The sequence below is a fragment of the Orcinus orca genome, chromosome 1, assembly GCF_937001465.1.
Source record: "Orcinus orca chromosome 1, mOrcOrc1.1, whole genome shotgun sequence".
NCBI lineage: Eukaryota > Metazoa > Chordata > Mammalia > Artiodactyla > Delphinidae > Orcinus > Orcinus orca.
This window is the reverse complement of record NC_064559.1, coordinates 99,987,180-100,012,062: the sequence shown is the minus strand read 5'-3', so window position 1 is coordinate 100,012,062 and position 24,883 is coordinate 99,987,180. Positions and strand designations below refer to the sequence as shown.

The following is a 24,883-nucleotide window of genomic DNA, read 5'->3' as shown; positions in this document are numbered from 1 at the left end:
TTATTATTGAATTATAACAGTTCTTTATATATATGGGTTTCTGGATACAAGTCTCTTACTTGATATATGATTTGAAAATGCTTCTCCCTTTCTGTGGGTTGTTTCAGCTTCTTGATGGTGTTCTTTGAAGCACAAAAGTTTTAAATATTGATGAAGTTCAATTTGTCTCTTTTTTTCTTTTGTTGTACATGATTTTGGTGTCAGACACCTAAGAAATTATTACCTAGTCCAAGGTCACAAAGATTTACTCTTATGCTTTCCTTCTAAGAGTTTTATAATTTTAGCTCTTATATTTAGGTTGATGATCCATTTTGAATTACTTTATCCTTTTGTATGTGCATATTCAGCTATCACAGTAACCATCTGTTGAAAAGACCATGCTTTCCTCATTGAACTGTTGTGGCACTGTTGTAAAAAATCAATTGACTAAGAATGTAAAGGTATAATATACAGTTTGATAAATGAGTATTTATCATAAAAAGTAAATTTTTTTGAAGTGCATTTCTCTAAAGAGATAAAGAAACCTGATTTCATTAAAAATTAAAAAATAAGTATTACCTTCCATTTACTGAATGACTCCATTGATAAGATGCATTATTATTTTATCTGTATAACTATTTTATTCACATAACTAATATCGCAAAGACAGAGATGAACCTAGGTCTGGCTGACTCAAAGTCAGGCTCTTTGTTTACATGATACTGGAAGTGACCTGTTTGAAACAGCTGACTGGCCTCCCTCCCTATCCTAATCATAAATTATTATCTAAACAACAAAACAGCACTGTCCAGAAAAAAAATTTTTATCTTGTAACAGCCTGATTTTATGTCTTGTTTCACAAGAAAAAAGGCCCACTACTTGGATAGGTTTTTCCATTATTTACTTAATTTGCAGACCACTGAGTACAGATTAGTCTTAGTAAGAGACTAAAGTGGGGATTTAGAGAGAGAAAACCTTTATTTAAATTAAGGGATTTCCATTCTGGACCTCTTAACCACTATTCATGCCAGATATGTGACAGAAATATTGGCCTATCCATTATTCATCTCATCTCCCTTGGAATTAACTGACTCTATCACCCCCTTGAATAGTCAGAGCTTCTTTCCAAAATTTGAGTTATGAATTAGCCAATTTCCCATCCAGAGCAAAACCAGTGAGACCAAAATGGTCATGTTTTCCTTTACACAGAATTTTTAAAATTACCTCTTATTTTCAAAGCCTATTTATCATTAGCACGTTCTAGGAAATAGCTAAATCTGCTGAGAACCTTCTTCCACTGCTATGACCTCACTACTAAAAACAAAAGGCTCTTTCAAAAGAGCTTTGGCACTAAGCCCAGAGAATACGGAATTTACTCTTACCTTTTTTAAGTAAGCAATAGTACAGTTATCTAGCTGAGAATTAAACCTTGTAATGCTTGTTGTACTTAAACTATTCTCTAGCCACCCAATACAGAATAATTAAAGCAAACAAATCTCTATTGCAGAACTTGTCTACCCCTGTTGCTTTAAATACATTGCTGGTGCTGGGCCCTCTAGGGAGAAAAAAGGAACTAGATAATCATAACACACAGAAAAGCCCCATAGTCAAGAGAGTCAAGAGTCATAGTTGAAGAGAACACTAAAAGCACTGGATCAACATCTACTACACAAATAAGCTGTTCCTGGAAAAAAAAATTCTCATCCTATATTCAATTATGTATTCTAATTTCTCCTTTTCTTTCACTGTATAACCAATATTTGTTAAACTTCTATTATGTACGAAGCATGGGGAAATCAAAGGAGAATAAGAAAGACAAATGATCCTGTGCTCCTAGAGCTTATAATCTGGTGGAGGAGACATTACTAAATGAGTAAACAAATATAGTAATTATAGATTACAGAAAGAAGTAAACAGGGTGCTCTGATACAGACTTGATATAGAGGAAGGAACCCTCTTTTGTAGGATAATCAGCAAAAAAATTTTAAAGAAAATAATATTTAAGCTGGTACTGACATTTAGCTCATCCTCAAAGGATGAGAAGAAATCCACCATGGGAAGTTTGAAGAAGAGCTTTGCAGGCAATGGTAATAATAAGCATAATAATCTTTTGGTTGGAAAGAGTTTGGTATGGTCTAGAATCTGAAAGAAGGCCAGCATGACACACAATACAGTGATTATAAGGGAAATATGGGAAACAACAGAGGCAGAAAAATGAGGTAGTCAGGAACCAGATCATTCCCAAGAGTTGGGGTAAGGAGTTTATAGTTTAATGGTGAACACTGAAAGGTTTTAAGTACGATTTAGTTTAAGTTATAAAATCATTTCCCTTTTTACTGTGTGGAGAGTAGATTGGAAGGGAGCAAGAATGGAAGTGGACAGATCTTTTAGAAAGCTATTGCAATGGCCTGAGCAAAAGATAATAGTGGCATGGACTTGAATAATGACAATGGAATTTGAAGAGAAGTAGGATATATTTCAAGGACGAAAATAACAGAACTTGTAGATGGATTGGATGAGGCCAATCCAGGAAATCCAGGATGCCTTCTAGGTACACTTTACTTATCTGATAAGCTCAACAGTATGATCCTGGAAGGTATTATTATTGAAATGCTAAACAAAGACTTGAATTTTCTCCAAAAATAAATAGAGAGATAAATCTTGATCAATTTTCAAGCATATAAACGATCAGAAAAAGCAGTGGGCCCTTTTCCTTTGATTATTACATATCCACAAATCATCTCCCTTTGAACACAGAAAACACTTGAAACTGAAGTAATGAATAGTTGGGTTTTCCTAGATGATTTACTTAGAGAATCAAATGTTACAGATATAGTGTTTATTGAAACTCCGGTGAATAAGATTTACGTCATTTTGACCCCTAGACGGCAAAAGGGTTTGCAAAATTCTTCAGAGTACCTATAATTAAATGGTAACGACTTGACCCCACTGGAGATGTAGAAATAATAAGAACACAAAGACATTTCACCCAAACTCAAGAAATACCATTTCCTCTCAGTAATATATTGTGTATACTGAGTACTCACCGACATGAATGGGGGCTGGGAATAATCCATATTCATGCTCTCCCGGAGTGTATTCCAGCTTCTCTTTCTTTAATTGGATCAATCGGCTCTTTGGGCTGTGATTAGAAAAGAATGGAAAACAGTGAGAGGCAATGAAATTTCCTCTTGTGGTAAAATAGAAAAAAAAAAAATCACTCTATCGAATATTTGTTTTAGTGGTGATCATTTTGTAATGTGTAGAAATATCGAATCACTATGTTGTACCTCTGGAACTAACATAGTGTTGTAGGTCAATTATACTCAATTTAAGAGAATGCGATACTATTTTGAGTTAAAAATCACCTTTATAAATATAATAAGGAATGAACTTGGCTTCACAGTAATTTATGCAAAAATACTGGAGGGCTTTAATTAATTAAAAAATGTTTATGTAATCCAATTGAGCTATAGATAAGATTTCATAAAGTAAGGAAAATTCCAAATTCACAATTTAGAGTGATAATTATTTTAAAGTGTAGCTACAAAAGTATGTTATTTTTCTATAATTCTGATCCCAAACTAGTCATTTCATGTGACTCTTATAAAAAGGGACAAAGAAAATTAACAATAACAAATGGTTTATGTGCATGAACTATTTTGTGTAACTTCTTCTACATGTCAAAAATAGTTGACTTATATACATATCTGGTTTGTAAATAAAATTGTGAATAGGGGAAAAAAAGAGTATTTGTTTTAACAGTGGCTTAAACCTTAAACCCATGTTTTTGGGGGGGAGGGATACTATGTATTTTCGTATATTTTTAAAATCCGAATTTCTGAAATTGTCTTTTAGGAATTATACATAAGATGCATTCTCCAATGCATCTCCAATGCACTAGCATTCTCCAACAGTTTTGCAGAAGGAACCTAAATTTCAGATCTGATCATAATGACTGCCTTATATTTGGTTAGTGATTTATAGTTTATAAAGTACTTTCACACATTATCATTTATGTCAATCCCGTGAAGTAGGTAAGAAATGTTAACTCTAGTTTACAGATTTGAAAACTGATGCTCTACAAAGCTAACTGACTTGCTTTAATTTTTGTAGCTGGCAAGGAGATTCAAGATGAAAACCTTAGTTTCTTGCTAAACTCCTATTCATTTACTATTCTTTTTATTTTAGTCCACCATGTCCCATCAGCTTTTACCTCTTCCACTCATCTTACTGGGTCTGCGTTCCTAATGTTTGTTATGAGATCAAAACCTGAAGAGATTTCACAGATACATGAAAGGAAGGGAAAAAAACGGAGGAAAAAGGAAATGAGAAAGAGGAGAGCCTCATTCAGTCGACTCTGATTTTATTTTGGCTTAAAGTTCCAGTAAATAAAGCAAGGTGGATATATTTCTTTCATGAATTATGACATACTGCCTTTCAAAAAACAAGTCTAGTCTATTATATCTTGTAACAAGTAGGTATGTTAATACACACTTTGCAGATGAGAAAATTGAGACCCAAAGAAGTTATTTATAGAATCTTTAGTTCTTATTTGAAGACTGGTTCTTTCTAGTGGATCATTCATTTATTTATTCAACAATTACTGAGCACTCATTAAGTCCAGGCCCTGTTCCAAGTACTAAGAAACACTGGGGAAAAAGATAGTTTACTTGGGTAGATATACAATAAGGAAATAAGAAAAACTAAGAAAATGAAAAAAAAAAAAAAACAACCCAGAAAATAATAAATGCTAGGCAAATAATTAAAACGTGATGAATAACAAGTAATTTGGGAAGGCTTTTCTAAGGAAGTGACATTAAGCTAAAATGTAAATGTTACTGATACTCAGGAGAGGATCTGGGAAATGGAGGAAGATCAGGCAGAGGAAATAGCTGGTATAAGACGAAAGTTTAAATGAGATTGGAGAATTAGAAGAAATGAAAGGAGGCTGAAGCAGTCCAGGTAAAGTTAGAAACTAAGTCATGTAAAAGTTTAAAGGCAGTGGTAAGTAGTTTGGGGGACAGTTACAAAGAAGGAAAGGAAAGATGCTAGACTGTTCTACTTATATCTAAAGACCACTTTTCTCATTTTAAAAACGTGGCCCTCAAAAATGATTGTGAACACAAAGATGAATTTTTTAACCAACTAAAAACTATATTTCTTCATCATCAAAGTCAAATAGATCAAGAAAACAACTGTGTCTAGAACCAAGCACTCAGCATGAAAGAAAATTTGGTCTACACCTTACTAGATTCAAGACATATCCAAACTACTTAAAGAAATAACATAAAAGTTTTCATTTAGCTAACAAAGGAATGGAAGCAAAACTGGTATTTTACCCTGGTGCCAACAGGGTAAGCAAGCATATAGGGGGCAGTAGTCGCGAAAGAAAATATCTGGCACCCTGAAGTGAACAGACATGCAAAATCACAAAAAAATTCAGGGTCACCTGCATAGTTTTACGCCCTCAAATAAATGAAACCTTGAATATATCCTATCAATTACCAACTGATTCCCTAAAAAACTCAAATTTATCCTTGATTTTGCAATGCTGATACCTAAGATGCATGACATCATTATGGATATGATAATCATGTGAGAAACTGTTTTCCTAGTTCTTAGCCAAGTCTGACTTTGGTTCTAATTTAGACATAACCATTTATTTCCCTGTTGGTTACAACAACATGGAAAGCTCTCTCATTGTTTTAAATACTCCATTCTGTGTGAGCTCTGAGGAGTGGTATATTAAGAGAGAGAATTTGGTTGTCTCTGTCAGTTTGTCTTGTAGATTCTGAACATTCCTGGCATTTTCTGTGGTATTCATTTGTGTGCCACTATCAGTTCAAATCACAGGAGAAAATCTTTATACTTGTAGGAATGAAGAGTAGTCATTTCAGATACAAAACTGCCGTAACTTACAGTAGGCTGGACAGTAAAAAAAAAAAAAAAAAAAAGTTGCTGTGACAGGTGTTTACTCTAGCCTATGGCTGAAGTTGCAAAAATGAGACTACTAGTGCTATGTTTAAGTGTGTAAATGAAAAAAACTCTTTTGTCTTTATTGTCAAAAGAAGTTAGTTTGCCTTTCACAATGTTCTATTTATAAATGTAACCAATCCACTATTTGTGGCCAACTTTCTCTCTCTTCGGTAGATTATTAGTTTTAATAATTTATCATTTGGATAAGAGGATATCTAATTAAAACAGGCAAATCCACCATCATATGGGAGAAAAATATATGATTATTTAAGGAAAAATACAAAAAGTTAGTGTTCCTAATAATCATTAATTGGTATTATGCAATTAATGCTATTATGTTTATCTTAAATATTGTCTACAGTCATTTCTTGGCTTTAGGTATTTATCATCTTATTTTCAAACCTTGTCAACTCTAATCTAGGCCCAAAACTCAAATTAATAAAACTATTAAGATGTCTTTTATACTCAAACTATCTTAGAAGTTTCCCAGACAGCTGGTAAGTCACACCAAGACTTATTCCCACACTTGCTTTTTTTTAATTTATTTTTTTGCCATACTGTGTGGCTTGCAGAACTTCCCTGACCACGGATAGAACCTTCGCCCCCTGCAGTGGCAGTGCAGAATCTTAACCACTGGACCACCAGGGAAGTCCCTGACATTTTTTTATTTTTTAATAAAGTGAATGCTGTTTTTTTAAAAAAATTATTTATTTTTGGCTGCATTGGGTCTTTGCTGCTGTGCATGGGCTTTTCTCTAGTTGTGGCAAGTAGGGGCTACTCTTCCTTGCGGTGCGTGGGCTTCTCACTGTGGTGGCTTCTCTTGTTGCGGAGCACGGGCTCTAGGCGCGTGGGCTTCAGTAGTTATGGCACATCGGCTCAGTACTTGTGGCTCGCGGGCCCTAGAGCGCAGGCTCAGTAGTTGTGGCACACGGGCTTAGTTGCTCCGTGGCATATGGGATCTTCTCGGACCAAGGATCGAACCCGTGTCCCCTGCACTGGCAGGCAGATTCTTAACCACTGTGTCACCAAGGAAGTCTCACTGTGTACTTTTAAGACTGGAGAAAAGTACACTAATGTTCCTATACTTGATTGGAACAGTAACTGTCAAAAACTTTATCCTCTTTATCAAGAACTTTTTTTTTTTCCCCTAGGTTTGAAATCCTTGTCAGTTAGTGACAATCATAACATATATTTTACTGGATGCATTAGAAGAGTATGGAGAATTGTCAGTGTCTTACCTTTCTATAATGTTTTCATTCTCTGAGAAATTTTTGGTTAAATCTTTATGACTAAGACTGCTGGAAGAAGTATCAAAAACCCCTCAGTAAATGACAATCTCAGTTATTTTTGATTAATGATACTAGTGGCAATAAGATTATGGGTACAGATTTCCCTGTACGTTATAACTGATAGCATCACCTTAAACAGATACTTGTTAGACTGTAAAAAGGGACAGAGCTAGAATTTCCAGGAAATTTTTAGCCAGGAAACAAATGATTTTGTGAAAGCAGACAGTTTAACTCAAGATCAGCAAAATAAGAATTACCTAGGACTATAAAATTGATTTAACTGTAGTAAATATATTTTAATGAGTGTATAATAAAGACCTTTTCTTTCTTCTTAATCTTTCTATATAACCCTGAAGTTATTAGGTGATCACTGTACACACTGAAATTAAATACTTTTTAACTGGTATACTGTTCCAAAGCCTTAAATTAAGAAAAAAAAATCCTGTAAATGTTCTTAATATAAATTATAAGCCTACAGGAGAACTTAATAAAATTTCTGTTTAAAAAAGAAGATACATGCTGATTGGTCTAACCTAAAAAACTGTTCACAATATTATATATACAGTCACATCTTACCTTATTTTACTGCACTTTGCAGGTACTGTGTTTTTTTTAATTACAAATTGAAAGTTTTGTGGCAACCCTGCTTGGAGCAAGTCTACAGTGCCATTTTTCCAAGGGCATTCTCTCACTTCTTGTCTCTGTGTCACATTTTGGTAATTCTCACAATATTTCAAACTTTTTCATTATTATTATATTTGTTATGGTGATCTATAATCAGTGATCACTGATGTTACTCTTGTAATTGTTTTGGGGAGGCTCAAACCATGCCCATATAAGACGGTGAACTTAATAAATGCTGTATGTGCTCTGACTGCTCTACCAGCTAGCCAATCCCCACCCACCCCCGTCTCCCACGCCCCCACCCCAAACCCGTCTCTCTCCCTTTCCTCAGGCCTCCCTATCCCCTGAGACACAGCAATACTGAAATTCGGCCAACTAATAACCCTACAGTGGCCTCCAAGAGTTGAAGTGAAAGGAAGAGTCGCACGTCTCTCACTTTAAATCAAAAGCTAGAAATGATTAAGCTTAGTGAGGAAGGCAACACCTTAAGCCAAGACAGGCCGAAAGCTAGACCTCTTGCGCCATTTAGCCAAGCTGTGAATGAAAAGGAAAAGTTCTTCAAGGAAATTAAAAGTGCTACTCCAGTGAACACACAAATGATAAGAAAGTAAAACAGCCCTATTGCTGACATGGAGAAAGTCTGAGTGGTCTGGATAGAAGGTCAAACCAGCCACAACATTCCCATAAGCCAAAGTCTAATCCAGAGCAAGGCCCTAACTCTCTTCAGTTCTATGAAGGCTGAGAGATGTGAAGAAGTTGCAGAAGAAAAATTTGAAGCTAGCAGAGGTTGCTTCATGAGGTTTAACATCGAAGTACAAGGTGAAGCAGCAAGTGCTGAAGTAGAAGCTACAGCAAGTTATCCAGAAGATCTAGCTAAGATCATTAATGAAGGTGGCTACACTAAACAACAGATTTTCAATGTAGATGAAACAGCCTTATACTGGAAGAAGATGCTATCTAGGACTTCATATGTAGAGAGAAGTCAGTGCCTGGCTCAAAGGTTCAAAGGACAGGCTGACTCTCTCTTGTTAGAGGCTAATGCAGCCAGTGACTTTAAGTTGAAGCCAGTGCTCATTTACCATTCCAAAAATCCTAGGGTCCTTTCGAATTATGATAAATCTACTCTGCCTCTGCTCTTTCAAATGGAACAACAAAGCCTGGACGACAGCACATCTGTTGACAAAGCCCACTGTTGAGACCTACTGCTCAGGAAAAAAGATTCCTTTCGAAACATTACTGTTCATTGACAATGCACCTGGTCATCCAAGAGCTCTGATGGAGATGTACAACGAGATTAATGTTGTTTTCATGCCTGCTAGCATAACATCCACTCTGCAGCCCATGGATCAAGGAGTAATTTCCACATTCAAGTCTTATTATTTAAGAAATACATTTCATAAGGCTACAGCTGCCACAGATAATGATTCCTCTGATGGATCTGGGCAAAGGAAATTGAAAACCTTCTGGAAAAGATTCTAGATGCCATTAAGAACATTTGTGGTTCACGGGAGGAGGTCAAAATATCAACATTAACAGGAGTTTGGAAGTCGTTTCCAGCCCTCATGGGTGACTTTGAGGGGTTCAAGACTTCAGTGCAGGAAGTAACTGCAGATGTGGTGGAAATAGCAAGAGAACTAGAAATGGGAGCCTGAATGTGAGACTGAACTCCTGCACTCTCGTGGTAAAATTTTCACGGATGAGGAGTTGCTTCGTATGGATGAGCAAAGAAAGTGGCTTCTTGAGATGGAATCTACTCCTGGTGAAGACACTGCGAAGATTTTGTTGAAATGGCAACAAAAGATTTAGAATATTACATAAACTTAGTTGCTAAGGCAGTGACAGGGTTTGAGAGGATTGACTCCAATTTTGAAAGAAGTTCTGTGGGTAAAATGCTGTCAAAGAGCACTGCATGAGAGAAAAAAAAAAAAGTACTGCCTGCTGCAGAGAAATCATTCATGAAAGGAAGAGTCAAAGATGCAGCAAACTGCACTGCTGCCTTGTCTTGAGAAACTGCCTCAGCCCACCCCAGCCTTCAGCAACCACCACCCTGATCAGTCAGCAGCCATCAACGTCGAGGCAAGGCCCTCTATCAGCAAAAAGATTACAACTCGCTGAAGACTCAGATGACGGCTAGCACTTTTTGGCAATCAAGTGTTTTTTAATTAAGGCATGTACATTGTTTTTTCAGACATAATGCTATTGCACACTTAATAGACTACAGTATAGTGTAAATATATCTTTCACATGCGCTGGGAAACCAAGACCTCCGTGTGACTCCCTTTATTTCAATATTCACTTTATTGCAGTGGTCTGGTATTGAACCTGCAGTGTCTCTGAGGTATGCCTGTGTACATATAATGTAAACTTCTTTTTATGCTCCTATTTTGAAAAACCCATTTTCCTTCCTATGTGCAAAACACCCAGTTCTTCCCTACTGTGAGTTTCTTTCCTGTGTATCACCTTACTTTTACACAGAACACTTGCCTTCTGACACCTTTGGTAATAAAATGTGCGGAAGTTTTTCACTACGTCAACCAATTCTCTTCACACCAGCTAGGTGTCCTAAAATTTAACTCAAGTCTAACACTACCTACCTGGAGACACTGTCAGATCCCACAGGTTAAGGGCTCAGTCTCACAAGTCTGTCTCCACTCTACCTCAGATGTCAAATGAAAATAGTAAGTCCCCAGTTTATCCACAACTTATGTCCTACAAATTGGAGGTCCCCATTACCCCCTCTCTCAGGTCTGATTAATTTGCTATAGCTGTTCACCAGTCACAGAACTCAGGGAAACACTTACTTACGTTTACCAGCTTATTAAAGATTATGATAAAAGATACAGGTGAACATCCAGATGGAAGAGATGCATAGGCAAAGTATGTGGGAAGAGGTGTAGAGTCTCCATTACCTCTCTGGGTGTGTCACTCTCCTTGTACCTCCAATTGTTCACCAACCTGGAAGATCTCTGAATTCTGTACTACTGGGATTTTTTTTTTTTTTTTTTTTTTTTTTTTTGCGGTACGCGGGCCTCTCACTGCTGTGGCCTCTCCCGCTGCGGAGCACAGGCTCCGGACGCGCAGGCCCAGCGGCCATGGCCCACGGGCCCAGCCGCTCCGCGGCATGTGGGATCCTCCCGGACCGGGGCACGAACCCGCGTCCCCTGCATCGGCAGGCGGACTCTCAACCACTGCGCCACCAGGGAAGCCCACTACTGGGATTTTATAGAGGCTTTCTAACATAGGCATGATCAATTATTAGCTCAAATTTCCAGGCCCTCTCCCTTTTCTGGAGGATGGCAGGATGGGGCTGAAAATTCCAAACTTCTAATCATGGCTTGGACTTTCTGATGACCAAGGGCCATCCAGGAGCCCACCCAGAGATGCCTTTTAGAAAAAAAAAGATGCTCATAGTGCTCTTATCACTTAGGAATTTACAAGGGTTTTGGGAGCCCTGTTTCAGGGATAGAGTCAAAGACAAATATTAGAACAAGAGACGCTCCTAAATTTTCCTATCCCTTAGGAAATTATAAGGATTTTAGGAGTCCTGTATCAGAAACTGGGGGCAGAGACCAACAAATAAATTTTCTATTACCTAACGGTTTCTATACCTTTTATGACCATGTAGTTAAATTATGTAGGTTCAGTATGATATATAATTGGATAAACCAAATTTGTAACCATGAAGAATCTTATTTAATTTCATATGACAAGATCACTAATAAGGACAAGATGTACACTTCATAAGCATAAATGATACCTATACAGTCCTCTCAGGAAACTGGCCTGCTATTTATTCTATGGCTTATGGAATCCCATAATTTAAAGGGAGTAAGAAATGTCACTCTTGGCAGGTCGGGAACACTGACAAATATGGAGGTTTTAAAGTAACAGGATTTTCCTACAGGGACTTCCCTGGTGGTCCAGTGGTTAAGAATCCGCATTCCAATTCAGGAGACACGGGTCTGATCCTTGGTCAGGGAACTAAGATCCCACATGCCGCGGGGCAACTAAGCCGGCGCGCCACACCTAGAGAGTCCGTGCACCACAACTACCAAGCCCGTGCGCTCTGGAGTCTGCAGGCCACAACTAGACAGCCCGGGTGCCAAAACTAGACAAGTCCAAGCGCCGCAACGAAGACCAAGCGCAGCCAAATAAAATGAAACAAAATGGGGCTTCCCTGGTGGCGCAGTGGTTGAGAGTCTGCCTGCTGATGCAGGGGACACGGGTTCGTGCCCCGGTCCGGGAAGATCCCACATGCCGCGGAGTAGCTGGGCCTGTGAGCCATGGCCGCTGAGCCTGCGCGTCCGGAGCCTATGCTCTGCAACGGGAGAGGCCACAACAGTGGGAGGCCCGCGTACCACAAAAAGTAAATAAAAAAAATAAATAAAAAGAAATAAAAAAACGAAATAAAATAAAATAGGATTTTCCTACAGTTATAGGTCTCCCATGTGAAATTTGACAGAGAGTTGGAAGGCTTTTGGTTCCTCATCTTTGTAGATGAGTTGATAAGGGCAATAAAATACTTCTGACAGAAAAGTAAATTAAAACTTTTATAAAGGTTTCCAACCAGTAGCTGATTCTGAACCCTTAGAAACATGTTGCTCTAGTTGCTATAATCATATTACAAGGAGATTTTTGTATATTAATTAATAATATACTGTATATATCAATATATGTAAATAAAATTGGCCTTATTTTACATCAAATTAATGATACTTAATCAGAAATCACTGAACAAATGTATGTGGTAAGAGATATACACCATAACCAAGTTGGATTCATTCCAGAGTCACAAGAATGGTTCAACATACTCAAATCAATCAATGTGATACACCACATCAACAAAAAGAAAAGATAAAAACCACATGATCAACTCAATAGATGCAGAAAAAGCATTCAATAAAGTTCAACACCCATTCATGATAAAAACTCTTACCAAACTGGGTACAGAGGGAATATATCAACATAATAAAAGCTATTTATGACAATCCCAGAGTCAATATAATACTCAACAGTGAAAAGCTGAAAGCTTCCCACTAAAATGTGTAACAAGACAAGGATGCCCACTCTTACCACTTATCTTAACATAGTATTGGAAGTCTTAGCCACAGCAATCAGACAAGAAAAAGAAATAAAAGGTATTCAAATTGGTAAAATTGTCCTTAGATGCAGATGACATGATACTATATACAGAAAATCCTAGGACTTCCCTGGTGGTGCAGTGGTTAAGAATCCGCCTGCCAATGCAGGGGACATGGATTTGAGCCCTAGTCCGGGAAGATTCCAAATGCCGTGGAGCAACTATGCCCATGTGCCACAACTACTGAGCCTGCGCTCTAGAGCCTGTGAGCCACAACTACTGAGCCAGTGTGCCACATCTATTAAAGCCTGCGCGCCTAGAGCCCATGCTCCGCAGCAAGAGAAGCTACCGCAATGAGAAGCTCATGCACTGCAACAAAGAGTAGCCCCTGCTTGCCGCAACTAGAGAAAGCCCGCACACAGCAATGAAGACTCAAAGCAGCCAATAAATAAATAAATTTATATTAAAAAAAAAAGAAAACCCTAGAGGTTCCACACAAAAACTACTAAAACTGGTAAACGAATTCAGCAAGGTGGAAGGATACAAGAATTTCCAAAATATACAAACAGCTCATACAACGCAGTAACAAAAAACCAAACAACTCAAACGAAAAACGGGCAGAAGACCCAAATAGACATTTTTCCAAAGAAGATATACAGATGGCCAATAGGCAGATAAAAGATGCTTATCATTGCTAATTATTGGAGAAATGCAAATCAAAACTACAATGAGGTACCACCTCACACCAGTCAGAATGGCCATAAATAAAAAGTCTACAAACAATAAATGTTGGGGAGGGTGTGGTGAAAAGGGAACCCTCTTACACTGTTGGTGGCAAGGTAAACTGGTGCAGCTATTATGGAAAACAGTATGGCAGTTCCTTAAAAAACTAAAAACAGAGTTGCCACATGATCTAGCAATCCCACTCCTAGGCATGTATCCATACAAAACTATAATCCAAAAAGATACATGCACCTGCTATGTTCATAGCAGCACCATTGACAATAGCCAAGACATGGAAACAACCTAAAGGTCCACAAACTAAATGTCCACTGACAGATGAAAGGATAAAGATGATATGGTGTGTGTGTGTGTATATCTATCTATCTACCTATCTATCTACACACTATGAAATACTACACTACTCAGACATAAAAAAGAATGAAATAATGCCATTTGCAGCAACATGGATGCAACTAGAGATTATCATACTAAGTGAGTAAGTCATAAAGAGAAAGACAAATACAATATGATAATAACTTATATGTGGAATCTAAAATACGACACAAATGAACATATCTAAGTAACAGAAACAGACTCACAGACATACAGAACACACTTGTGGTTGCCAAGGAGGTGGGGGTCGGGGAGGGAAGGATTGAGAGTTTGGGATTAGCAGATGCAAACTAGTATATATAGGATGGATAAACAACAAGGTCCTACTGTATAACACAGGGGACAATATTTAATACACTGTGATAAGCCATAATGGAAAAGAATATGAAAAAGTATATATATAACTGAGTCACTTTGCGTACAGCAGAAATTAACACAACTGTGTAAATCAAATGTTTATATTTCTATAAAATTTTAAAAAATTTATGTGGTAAAATCTCCACCTTAGAGTGGAGACTTAACTACAAAGAGGAACTGCGAAAGTAAAACTGATACCTTGCACAAGAGCCATTTTGGATAAGTTATTGAATCTGTAACAACTATTCCCCAATTTTTGCAATGCTGATGTCTGAGATGTAATGTTATGATCTCTGTGAATATGATAATCATGTGAGAAAACTGCTAGATTTTCCCACCAAGAACAGACAACTGTATAATTGGTACTCTTATGTATGGGTTTCACTGAAAAACCTATTGCATTTTTCATATGAAGAATACTTAAAAAAGAAAAATTTTATTGGGGTATAGTTGACTTACAATGTTGCGTTAGTTTCAGGTGTACAGCAAAGTGAATCTGTTATATATATATACACACATATCCAATCTTTTTAAGATTCTTTTCCCATATAGGCCATTACATAGTATTGAGTAGAGTTCTCTGTGCTATACAGTAAGTCCTTATTAGTTATCTATTTTATATATAGTAGTGTGTACGTGTCAATCCCAATCTTCCAATTTATCCCCCTCCTCCCTTACCACCTGGTAGCCATAAGTTTATTTTCTACATCTGTAACTCTATTTCTGTTTTGCAGATAAGTTCACTTGTAGTCTTTTTTTAGATTTCACATATAAGTGATATCATATGATACTGTCTTCCTCTGTCTAACTTACTTCACTTAGTATGACAATCTCTAAGTCCATCCATGTTGCTGTAAATGGCATTGTTTCATTCTTTTTTATGGCTGAGTAATATTCCATTGTATATATGTGCCACATCTTCTTTATCCATTCCTCTGTTGATGGACACTGAGGCTGGCTCCATGTCCTGGCTGTTGTAAAAAAGTGCTGCAGTGCACACTGGTGTGCATGTATCTTCTTTTTTTTTTTTTTTACTTTTTGAATTTTATTTTATTTTTTTATACAGCAGGATCTTATCAGTCATCAATTTTATACACATCAGTGCATACATGTCAATCCCAATAGCACAATTCATCACATGCCCCGCCCCCGGCAGCTTTCCGCCCTTGGTGTCCATACGTTTGTTCTCTACATATGTGTCTCAACTTCTGCCCTGGAAACCAGTTCATCTGTACAATTTTTCTAGGTGCCACATACATGCGTTAATATATGATATTTGTTTTTCTCTTTCTGAATTACTTCACTCTGTATGACAGTCTCTAGATCCATCTACGTCTCAAAACATGACCCAATTTCATTCCTTTTTATGGCTGAATAATATTCCATTGGGTATATGTACCACATCTTTTTTATCCATTCGTCCGTTGATGGGCATTTAGGTTGCTTCCATGACCTGGCTATTGTAAATAGTGCTGCAATGAACACTGGGGTGCATGTGTCTTTTTGAATTATGTTTTTCTCTGGGTATATGCCCCGTAGTGGGATTGCTGGATCATATGGTAATTCTATTTTTAGTTTTTTAAGGAACCTCCATACTGTTCTCCATAATGGCTGTATCAATTTACATTCCTACCAACAGTGCAAGAAGGTTCCCTTTCTTCCACACCCTCTCCAGCATTTGTGGTTTGTAAATTTTCTGATGATGCCCATTCTAACCGGTGTGAGGTGATATCTCATTGTAGTTTTGATTTGCATTTCTCTAATAATTAGTGATGTTGAGCAGCTTTTCATGTGCTTCTTGGCCATCTGTATGGCTTCTTTGGAGAAATGTCTGTTTAGGTCTTCTGCCCATTTTTGGATTGGGTTGTTTGTTTCTTTAATATTGAGCCGCATGAGCTGTTTATATATTTTGGAGATCAACTGTTTGTCCGTTGATTTGTTTGCAAATATTTTCTCCCATTCTGAGGGTTGTATTTTCGTCTTGTTTATGGTTTCCTTTGCTTTGCAAAAGCTTTTAAGTTTCATTGGGTCCCACTTGTTTATTTTTATTTCCATTACTCTAGGAGGTGGATCAAAAAAGATCTTGCTGTGATTTATGTCGAAGAATGTTCTTCCTATGTTTTCCTCTAAGAGTTTTACAGCATCCAGTCTTAAGTTTCGGTCTCAAATCCATTTTGAATTTATTTTTGTGCATGGTGTTAGGGAGTGTTCTAATTTCATTCTTTTACATGTAGCTGTCCAGTTTTCCCAGCACCACTTATTGAAGAAACTGTCTTTTCTCCATTGTATACCCTTGCCTCCTTTGTCATAGATTAGTTGACCATAGGTGCATGGGTTTATCTCTGGGCTTTCTATCTTGTTCCATTGATCTATGTTTCTGCTTTTGTGCCAGTACCATATTGTCTTGATTAATGTAGCTTTATAGTATAGTCTGAAGTCAGGGAGTCTGATTCCTCCAGCTCTGTTTTTTTCCCTCAAGACTGCTTTGGCTATTCGGGGTCTTTTGTGTCTCCATAAAATTTTAAGATTTTTTGTTCTACTTCTGTAAAAAAAGCCATTGGTAATTTGATAGGGATTGCACTGAATCTGTAGATTGCTCTGGGTAGTATAGTCATTTTCACAATATTGATTCTTCCAATCCGAGACCATGGTATATCTCTCTGTCTGTTGGTATCATCTTTAATTTCTTTCATCAGTTGTCTTATAGTTTTCTGCATACAGGTCTTTTGTCTCCCTAGGTAGGTTTACTCCTAGGTATTTTATTCCTTTTGTTGCAATGATAAATGGGAGTCTTTCCTTAATTTCTCTTTCAGATTTCTCATCATCAGCGTATAGGAATGCAAGAGATTTCTGTGCATTAATTTGTATCCTGCAACTTTACCAAATTCATTGATTAGCTCTAGTAGTTTTCTGGTGGAATTTTTAGGATTCTCTATGTATAGTATCATGTCATCTGCAAACAGTGACAGTTTTCCTTCTTCTTTTCCAATTTGTATTCATTTCTTTTTCTTTTTTGATTGCCGTGGCTAGGACTTCCAAACCTATGTTGAGTAATAGTGGTGAGAGTGGATATCCTTGTCTTGTTCCTGATCTTAGAGGAAATGCTTTCAGTTTTTCACCATTGAGAATGATGTTTGCTGTGGGTTTGTCATATATGGTCTTTATCATGTTGAGGTAGGTTCCCTCTATGCCAACTTTCTGGAGAGTTTTTATCATAAATGGGTGTTGACTTTTGTCAGAAGCTTTTTCTGCATCTATTGAGATGATCATATGGTTTTTATTCTTCAATTTGTTAACATGGTGTATCACACTGATTGATTTGCATATATTGAAGAATCCTTGCATCTCTGGGATAAATCCCACTTGATCATGGGGTATGATCCTTTTAATGTGTTGTTGGATTCTGTTTGCTAGTATTTTGTTGAGGATTTTTGCATCTATATTCATCAGTGATATCTGGTCTGCAATTTTCTTTTTTTGTAGTATCTTTGTCTGGTTTTGGTATCAGTGTGATGGTGGTCTCACAGAATGAGTTTGGGAGTGTTCCTTCCTCTGCAATTTTTTGGAAGAGTTTGAGAAGGATGGGTGTTAGCTCTTCTCTAAATGTTTGATAGAATTCACCTGTGAAGCCATCTGGTCCTGGACTTTTGTTTGTTGGAAGATTTTTAATCACAGCTTCAATTTCATTACTTGTACTTGGTCTGTTCATATTTTCTATTTCTTCCTGGTTCAGTCTTGGAAGGTTATACCTTTCTAAGAATTTGTCCATTTCTTCTATGTTGTCCATTTTATTGGCATAGAGTTGCTTGTAGTAAGTAGTCTCTTAGGATGCTTTGTATTTCTGCGGTGTCTATTGTAACTTCTCCTTTTTTATTTCTAATTTTATTGATTTGAGTCCTCTCCCTCTTTTTCTTGATGAGTCTGGCTAGTGGTTTATCAATTTTGTTCATCTTCTCAAAGAACAAGCTTTTAGCTTTACTGATCTTTGCAATTGTTTTCTTTGTTTCTATTTCATTTATTTCTGCTCTGATCTTTAAGATTTCTTTCCTTCTGCTAACTTTGGGTTTTGTTTGTTCTTCTTTCTCTAGCTCCTTTAGGTGTAAGGTTAGATTGTTTATTTGAGATTTTTCTTGTTTCTTAAGGTAGGTTTGTATAGCTATAAACTTCCCTCTTAGAACTGCTCTTGCTGCATCCCATAGGTTTTGGATTGTTGTGCTTTCATTGTCATTTGTCTCTAGGTATGTTTTGATTTCCTCTTTGATTTCTTCAGTGATCTATTGGGTTATTTAGTAGTGTATTGTTTAGTCTCCATGTGTTTGTTTTTTACGTTTTTTTCCCTGTAATTCATTTATAATCTCATAGTGTTGTGGTCAGAAAAGATGCTTGATATGATTTCAATTTTCTTAAATTTACTGAGGCTTGATTTGTGACCCAAGATGTGATCTATCCTGGAGAATCTTCCGTGCACACTTGAGAACAAAGTGTAATCTGCTGTTTTTGGATGGAATGTACTATAAATATCAATTAAATCTATGTGGTCTATTGTGCCATTTAAAGCTTCTGTTTCCTTATTTATTTTCATTTTGGATGATCTGTCCATTGGTGTAAGTGAGCTGTTAAAGTCCTCCACTATTACTGTGTTACTGTTGATTTCCTCTTTTATAGCTCTTAGCCCATGCCTTATGTATTGAGGTGCTCCTATGTTGGGTGCATATATATTTATAATTGTTGTATCTTCTTCTTGGATTGATCCCTTGATCATTATGTAGTGGCCTTCCTTGTGTCTTGTAACATTCTTTATTTTAAAATCTATTTTATCTGATATGAGCATTGCTACTCCAGCTTTCTTTTGATTTCCATTTGCATGGAATATCTTTTTCCATCCCCTCACTTTCAGTCTGTATGTGTCCCTAGGTCTGAAGTGGGTCTCTTGTAGACAGCATATATATGGGTCTTGTTTTTGTATCCATTCAGCAAGCCTGTGTCTTTTGGTTGGAGCATTTAATCCATTCACGTTTAAGGTAATTATCGATATGTATGTTCCTATTCCCATTTTCTTAATTGTTTTGGGTTTGTTTTTGTAGGTTCTTTTCTTCTCTTGTGTTTCCCACTTAGAGAAGTTGCTTTAGCATTTGTTGTAGAGCTGGTTTGGTGGTGCTGAATTCTCTTAGCTTTTGTTTCTCTGTAAAGCTTTTGATTTCTCCATCGAATCTGAATGAGATCCTTGCCGGGTAGAGTGATCTCGGTTGTAGGTTCTTCCCTTTCATCACTTTAAGAATATCATTCCACTCCCTTCTGGCTTATAGAGTTTCTGCTGAGAAATCAGCTGTTAACCTTACGGGAGTTCCCTTGTATGTTATTTGTCATTTTTCCCTTGCTTCTTTCTTTGTCTTTAATTTTTGCCAATTTGATTACTATGTGTCTCGGCGTGTTTCTCCTTGGGTTTATCCTATATGGGACTCGCTGTGCTTCCTGGACTTGGGTGGCTATTTCCTTTCCCATGTTAGGGAAGTTTTCGACTATAATCTCTTCAAATATTTTCTCAGGTCCTTTCTCTCTCTCTTCTCCTTCTGTGACCCCTATAATGCGAATGTTGTTGCGTTTAATATTGTCTCAGAGGTCTCTTAGGCTGTCCTCATTTCTTTTCGTTCTTTTTTTCTTTATTCTATTCTGCTGCAGTAAATTCCACCATTCTGTCTTTCAGGTCGCTTATCTGTTCTTCTGCCTCAGTTATTCTGCTACTGATTCCTTCTAGTGGAGTTTTCGTTTCAGTTATTGTATTGTTCATCTCTGTTTGTTTGTTCTTTAATTCTTCTAGGTCTTTGTTAAACATTTCTTGCATCTTCTCCATTCTTTTTCCAAGGTCCTGGATCATCTTCACTATCATTATTCTGAGTTCTTTTTCTGGAAGGTTGCCCATCTCCACTTCATTTAGTTGTTTTTCTGGGGTTTTATCTTGTTCCTTCATCTGGTACATAGCCCTCTGCCTTTTCATCTTGTCTATCTTCTCGTGAATGTGGTTTTTGTTCCTCAGGCTGCAGGATTGTAGTGCTTCTTGCTTCTGCTGTCTGCCCTCTGGTGGATGAGGCTATCTAAGAGGCTTGTGTAAGTTTCCTGATGGGAGGGACTGGTGGTGGGTGGAGCTGACTGTTGCTCTGGTGGGCAGAGATCAGTAAAACTTTAATCTGCTTGACTGCTGATGGGTGGGGCTGGGCTCCCTCTCTGTTGGTTGTTTGGCCTGAGGCAACCCAACACTGGAGCCTACCTGGGCTCTTTGGTGGGGATAATGACAGACTCTGGGAGGGCTCAAGCCAAGAAGTACTTCCCAGAACTTCTGCTGCCAGTGCCCTTGTCGCCAAGGTGAGGCAGAGCCAACCCCTGCCTCTGCAGGAGACCCTCCAACACTAGCAGGTAGGTCTGGTTCAGTCTCCCCTGGGGTCACTGCTCCTTCCCCTGGGTCCCGATGCGCACACTACTTTGTGTGTGCTCTTCAAGAGTGGAGTCTCTGTTGCCCCCAGTCCTGTCAAGTCCTGCAATCAAATCCCACTAGGCTTAAAAGTCTGATTCTTTAGGAATTCCTCCTCCCGTTGCCGGACCCCCAAGTTGGGAAGCCTGACGTGGGACTCAGAACCTTCACTCCAGTGGGTGGACTTCTGTGGTATAAGTGTTCTCCAGTCTGTGAGTCACCCACTCAGCAGCTATGGGATTTGATTTTACTGTAATTGCACCCCTACCGTCTCACTGTGGCTTCTCCTTTGTCTTTGTATGTGGGGTATATTTTTTGGTGAGTTCCCGTGTCTTCCTGTTGATGATTGTCCAGCAGCTAGTTGTGATTCTGGTGTTCTCACAAGAGGGAGTGAGAGCACGTCCTTCTACTCCGCCATCTTGGTTTCTCTTTGTCACATGTATTGTTTTGAATTATGGTTTTCACTGGATATGTGCCCAGGAGCGGGATTGCTGGATTATATGGCAGTTCTATTTTTACTTTTTAAAGGAAACTCCATAGTGTTCTCCATAGTGGCTGTACCAGTTTACATTCCCACCAACAGTGTAATCACTTGCTTTCTCTTGCATTCCTATACACTAACAACAAAAGATTAGAAAGAGAAATCAAGGGAACGATCCCATTTACCACTGCATCAAAAAGAATAAAATAGGGACTTTACTGGTGGCGCAGTGGTTAAGAATCTGCCTGCCAACGCAGGGGACACGGCTTCGAGCCCTGGTCCAAGAAGATCTCACATGCTGTGGAACAACTAAGCCCGTGTGCCACAACTACTGAGAATGTGTTCTAGAGCCCGCATGCCGCAACTACTGAGCCTGCGAGCCACAACTATTGAAGCCCATGTGCCTAGAGGCTGTGCTCCATAGAACAAGAGAAGCCACTGTGATGAGAAGCCCACACACCGCAAGGAAGAGTAGCCCCCACTAGCTGCAACTAGAGAAAGCCGGTGTGCAGTAAAACGAAGACCTAACGCAGCCAGAAATAAATAAATAAATAAATAAATTTATTAAAAAAAAAAGAATGAAATACCTAGGAATAAACCTACCTAAGGAGGCAAAAGACCTGTACTCAGAAAACTACAATATACTGATGAAAGAAATAAAAGATGACACAAACAGATACAGAGATAGACCATGTTCTTGGATTGGAAGGCTCAATATTGTGAAAATGACTACACTACCCAAAGCAATCTACAAGATTCAATGCAATCTCTATCAAATTACCAATGGCATTTTTCACAGAATTAGAACAAAAAGTTTTACAATTTGTATGGAAACACAAAAGATCACAAATAGCCAAAGCAATCTTGAGAAAGAATAACAGAGCTAGAGAAATCAGGCTCCCTGACTTCAGACTATACTACAAAGCCACAGTCATCAAAAGAGTATGGTAATTGCACAAGAATACTTCTTTTAAAGCCTGGATTTGCTTGCAAAACTTTTAGTGGAATTATATAAATATATATATTTGTCTCTAGTCTTCCTTTAACAGAGATAAGCTTCATTAAGCTTAGTTTTGTCATAGTTGTTCTGGGTTGATTATAGAGATGACTCATAGAACAAGTTCTAAATGCTAATGGATTAGGTAGATATTGTTCATAGTAAATGGCTGAGAAACAACTTGGGAACAAACTCACAGATTAGAACATGCACTTCAAGTTTTAAGTCACTTTAGTAACAAAGGGAGCTTCCAGTGTAGCTGGAATTCCAAAAGGAAATGAAAGCCCTTCCTAGCAACGTGCACTGTATTTTCAGTGAATAGACATCCACTAAAATTCTGAATATGATTCTACAATCTTTGTTACATTAGCTAAAGATAATATTACTAAAACATTAAAACACAAAACAAAGTCAAACTGAGTAGACTTTTCATTAAAGACAAAATGGACGAAGATTAAACGTGATAAATTTATTGCAAATTCCTAAATATAAACACTGGAGAGCTAAGAAATCAAAAGCTATGCTTGTCATAATACTATTCACAAATTTAGCTACCCATATTAATAGTCACTGACATATGAAAACTATGAACTAATCACTCATATATGAGAACTATGAACTAAAAGGCAATGAATGCTATGTTACAGAGTTGTTGGGAAGAAAAAAAGTAGCTGGACTTATGGTGATCTTTAAGAAAAAAATATTGTTCTTGTAAATTCTTTCACTTGGATTAAAGGAGGAAAAGAAACGTAGCATGGTATACGTCACAAAATCAGAATACATGTTAATTTGGCTATTTCTCATTTCAGTCAAACATTTTTTCCATACTAACTTGCAACAAAATTGGTATAAACATGATGTTTCAGGCTCATCTTGTGCATTCCCTGACCCACCCCTGAATCAGCCATTTCTCCAAGGAGCTTTAGTTCCTCTCAGTGGGAAACGGTATTTAAAAACCAAACTCTAGGGACTTCACTGGTGGCGCAGTGTTTTAAGAGTCCTCCTGCTAATGCAGGGGACACGGGTTTGAGCCCTGGTTCGGCAAGATCCCACACGTCGCGGAGCAACTAAGCTCATGCTCCACAACTGCTGAGCCTGCACTCTGGAGCCCACAAGCCACAACTACTGAGCCCGCAACTACTGAGGCCTGCACACCTAGAGTCCATGCTCTGCAACAGGAGAAGCCACCTCAGTGGGAAGCCCACGCACTGCAACAAAGACCAACTCAGCCAAAAAATTAAAAAAATAAATAAATGTTTAAAAATAAATAAATAAAAATAACCAAACTCTATACACTAAGTGTGCTCACAACTGGTGGGACATCACTGTAGTCTCTTTCAGCTAACAGAGCTGGAGAAAAATGGGAATTTCAAAGGTTCAACAATAAACAAACAAACAAATAAACAAAGTATGTAGGCTTCTGGTTCAAGATGGAGATGAAGGAAGATCCTGAACTCACCTCCTCCCAGAGACACTGTGAACCCACAAGTTACATGCAGAACAATTTCCTCTGAAAGAACCCTAACAGTAGCTGAGTGACTCGTACACATTGGGCTAACAAGAAAAAAACCACATCGAAATGGTTAGGAGAGGCCGACATCACAGTCTCACCGCAAACCTCATCCATGGAACAGCAATCCACAATCAGGAGGGCACTCACAACTCCAAGCTTCTCCCTGAGGAGCAAAGGCTTTGAACCCCACATCTGGTACTCCAACTTTTAAGACCTCCAGCTGAGATATGGGCCTCCAAAACATCTAGCTCTAAAACCCAACGGGGCTTGTGTCCACGAGACCCAAAAGACCATACAGAAAACTGAGAAACAGTTCTGAAAGGGCTTGCATGAATTCACTGTGGCTAACCTCCCAGCACACAGTGCAGAAGGAGGTGGCTGAAACATACCCAGTCTTTCTGTGAAAGAGGCCATTTGATTATCTTAAATCTCTGACCTGAGGGGCAGGTATCTAACATAACACACATCTAGGGGGGCAGACTAAGATATTCTCCAGAGACTGCGGAGGCTGGTAGATGCCAGCTTCTGCACCTACCAGCCTCCAGGTCTTTGTATTATCTATCTGCCTCACTCCAGGTCAATGGTATTGCCTACAAAGGAGCTTGTGCACATGTCTGGAGCCCTGGTTTTTGCAGCTGCCAACCTGGGGACATCCCTTGATCACGTGGCTCTGGTGGGCAGCGGGGCTTAGGATCACAGGCCCCATAGCACTGTAACAAACATTGAAACAGTTCTTAACTAGCTACCTCCCACCCCCACCTCAGGGCACAGAGAAGAGGCAGCAGACAGAAATGCCCAGTCTTTCTATGAAAGAGGCTTATTAGCTTATTATCTTTGTAGCTGTGGCCTCAATGGGTAGGCTTCTAATTAAACACACTGAGGTGGACTTAACAGATATATACAAAATATTCCATCCCAAAGAAACAAAATACATATCATTCTCAAGTGCGCGTGGAACATTCTCCAGGACAGATCATATGTTAGGTCACACAAAAAAATCTT

General features: G+C 38.2%; 1 protein-coding gene and 1 pseudogene across 5 annotated transcripts in view; one reads left to right on the top strand and one right to left on the bottom strand.

Moving 5' to 3' along the window:
* ASH1L (ASH1 like histone lysine methyltransferase) overlaps positions 1–24,883 on the bottom strand; it is a 214,309-nt gene that overhangs the window by 65,252 nt on the left and 124,174 nt on the right. For all 5 annotated transcript variants that reach the window (XM_033414639.2, XM_033414638.2, XM_004284597.4 and 2 more), the window contains one exon: positions 3,027–3,121. In XM_033414639.2, coding sequence (XP_033270530.1) covers positions 3,027–3,121 — 95 coding nt within the window. The remainder of the gene's footprint in view (positions 1–3,026; positions 3,122–24,883) is intronic.
* On the top strand, positions 5,546–11,074 carry LOC125965667 (tigger transposable element-derived protein 1-like; annotated as a pseudogene).